At 29.4% G+C, this 2,092-nt stretch overlaps 1 protein-coding gene across 1 annotated transcript; it reads left to right on the forward strand.

Moving 5' to 3' along the window:
- The first annotated feature begins 587 nt into the window (after positions 1 to 587).
- On the forward strand, positions 588 to 1,402 carry LOC101513698 (auxin-responsive protein SAUR76). The gene has a single exon (XM_004499354.4). It carries the CDS (start codon positions 794 to 796, stop codon positions 1,172 to 1,174), a length of 381 nt encoding a protein of 126 aa, XP_004499411.1. The 5' UTR covers positions 588 to 793; the 3' UTR covers positions 1,175 to 1,402.
- The last annotated feature ends 690 nt before the right edge of the window (positions 1,403 to 2,092 follow it).

Genomic DNA, 2,092 nt, shown 5'->3' on the forward strand with positions numbered 1-2,092 from the left:
AAGATTTTTTTTTCCCTTTTCATATTACAAAATCTCTTGATTTTGAGGTAAATCAGAAAATTATGTTGGAGGAGAATTTTAACTGAAAATTTTTTAGAAGACTTTTACAAATTCTTTAAATTTAATTTAAATTATAATATTTTCAATATTAAAAATATATTAATTGTTCATATTAATAGTTGTTATTGTCTACAAAAATATTCTATTAAAAAAGTAAAAACTTTATTTATTTTTTCTCTTTTCTCATCCGTTTACTTTTAAACTCCCAAATAGAGCCTAGGTATTTAATATGTAATATTAATTCATCTTTTCTAATTTCGTACCTAAATTAATATTGTGTGCAATGTATTTAAAGAATTGTGTTATTTAGTCACCAAACAATTTGTTAAAGAAACACAACAAACATGATTTATCAATTTATTAAAGGTTGATAAAAAAACCTTCTTATTCTTAAAAATAAAAAAAAAAAAAAAAAAAAAAAAAAAAAATAAGGGTGGGGGTAGAAAACAGCTGTTTCTATAACTTTAAATGCTTTTATTAGTTGTAATTTATTACCGTAAATGTTTGATTTAAAAATTGACCCACACATGTAGCACCGGAAAACAACGACTTAGTACCCACCTATCTCACTCTCTTCATAAGTACCATACTACCACACACTTTTTGTGAGTGTATTTTAAGATTCGTTTGCATCTCAAAACATTTTGTTCATTCATTGATTCTTAATCAATTCTCTCTCCGTCTCTGCTTTTACCTGAATCTGAACCAAATTCCTCCTGAGAAAGAAAAAGGCATGAAGAAGATCAATCTACTATTAAGAAAGTGCAAGAGCTTGTCAAGGCAACTAGGAAGATCATCATCATATAGCAGCTTGAGGTCCAAATCAACTAAAGAAGAGTTATATGCAGAACATGACATGCAACAAAATGAAAATTGTGAAACTATATTCGTTGGCAGCACAAGGAAACGGTATGTGATAAGTTCAAAGTATTTGAATCATCCTCTCCTTACTGCTTTGATTAACAAGTCTAAGGAAAAGGGTAGTGATGAAAATATTTTGGTGGTTAACTGTGAGGTGGTTCTCTTTGATCATTTATTGTGGATGCTAGAAAATGCAGATCCTATGTTTTATTCTGAATCTTTTGAGGAATTGGCTGAACTTTATGCGTTTTAAATATTAAGAGATGTCATAGTGCAGATTTCTCAAGAAGCCTAATGTAATTTTTAATATTGGGTTGTAGCTGCATCTTACACAATGTAATTTTTAATTTGTTTGTATTATAATTTTTTTTTGAAAAATTATTTGTATTCATTAATATTACTCTTTTGAGATGATTAATTGCCACGAAAATGTAAGTTGAGAAATTGGAATGGACACATCATCACCCATGACTTTCTTAAAGTTTTTTGCTTTTTACGCAATAGATTTCTTAGAGTATGATATTTACACCCGATTTGGCATTGACCAATTCGGGCTAACATACAATAACATTAAATCGGTAATTTCACCAATATTTATTTTTATCTTTCGAAACTAATATATTTGGAAAATAGGTTATTTATACTATGGCAAATTATTAAATAGTTGAAAATTGAGGATATTGAAGTGTGTCTCAAATCAGTAACAACTTGGAGTTAGTTAGTTATAACTGAATTAGTTATGACAATGTTAGTTATAGTTAGTTAAAAAGTTTGTCTTTAAATACTATAGTTGTAAATGCATTGGTGTAGTCGTTGTTGAATGTTGTAGAATGTCATAGCTAGAAAACTGAGTCAGAGAGAGGCATAAGCAATTCGTGATTCATAGGAAATTAGAGAAGAAAGATCAAGCGAGGAAAAGAAAGATTGAGTGAAAAGGCTAGTATTCACTACGCCAAAAATGACATTTAACAACGCCCATTTTACAGTGTTTGCTAAACACAAGCGCTGTTGTAATTATATTTTAAAAATAACGGAACCTTTTACAGCGCTTTTGATGACAAGCGCTATAAAACAAGCGCTGTAGTAGGTCATATAACGTTTGCGCATAACGTTATAAGGCTTTTACAGCGCTTGTCAAAAAAGCGCTGTAAAATGAAGCGCTTTCGCATAT

This window comes from Cicer arietinum, chromosome 7, assembly GCF_000331145.2.
Source record: "Cicer arietinum cultivar CDC Frontier isolate Library 1 chromosome 7, Cicar.CDCFrontier_v2.0, whole genome shotgun sequence".
In the NCBI taxonomy this organism is placed as follows: domain Eukaryota; kingdom Viridiplantae; phylum Streptophyta; class Magnoliopsida; order Fabales; family Fabaceae; genus Cicer; species Cicer arietinum.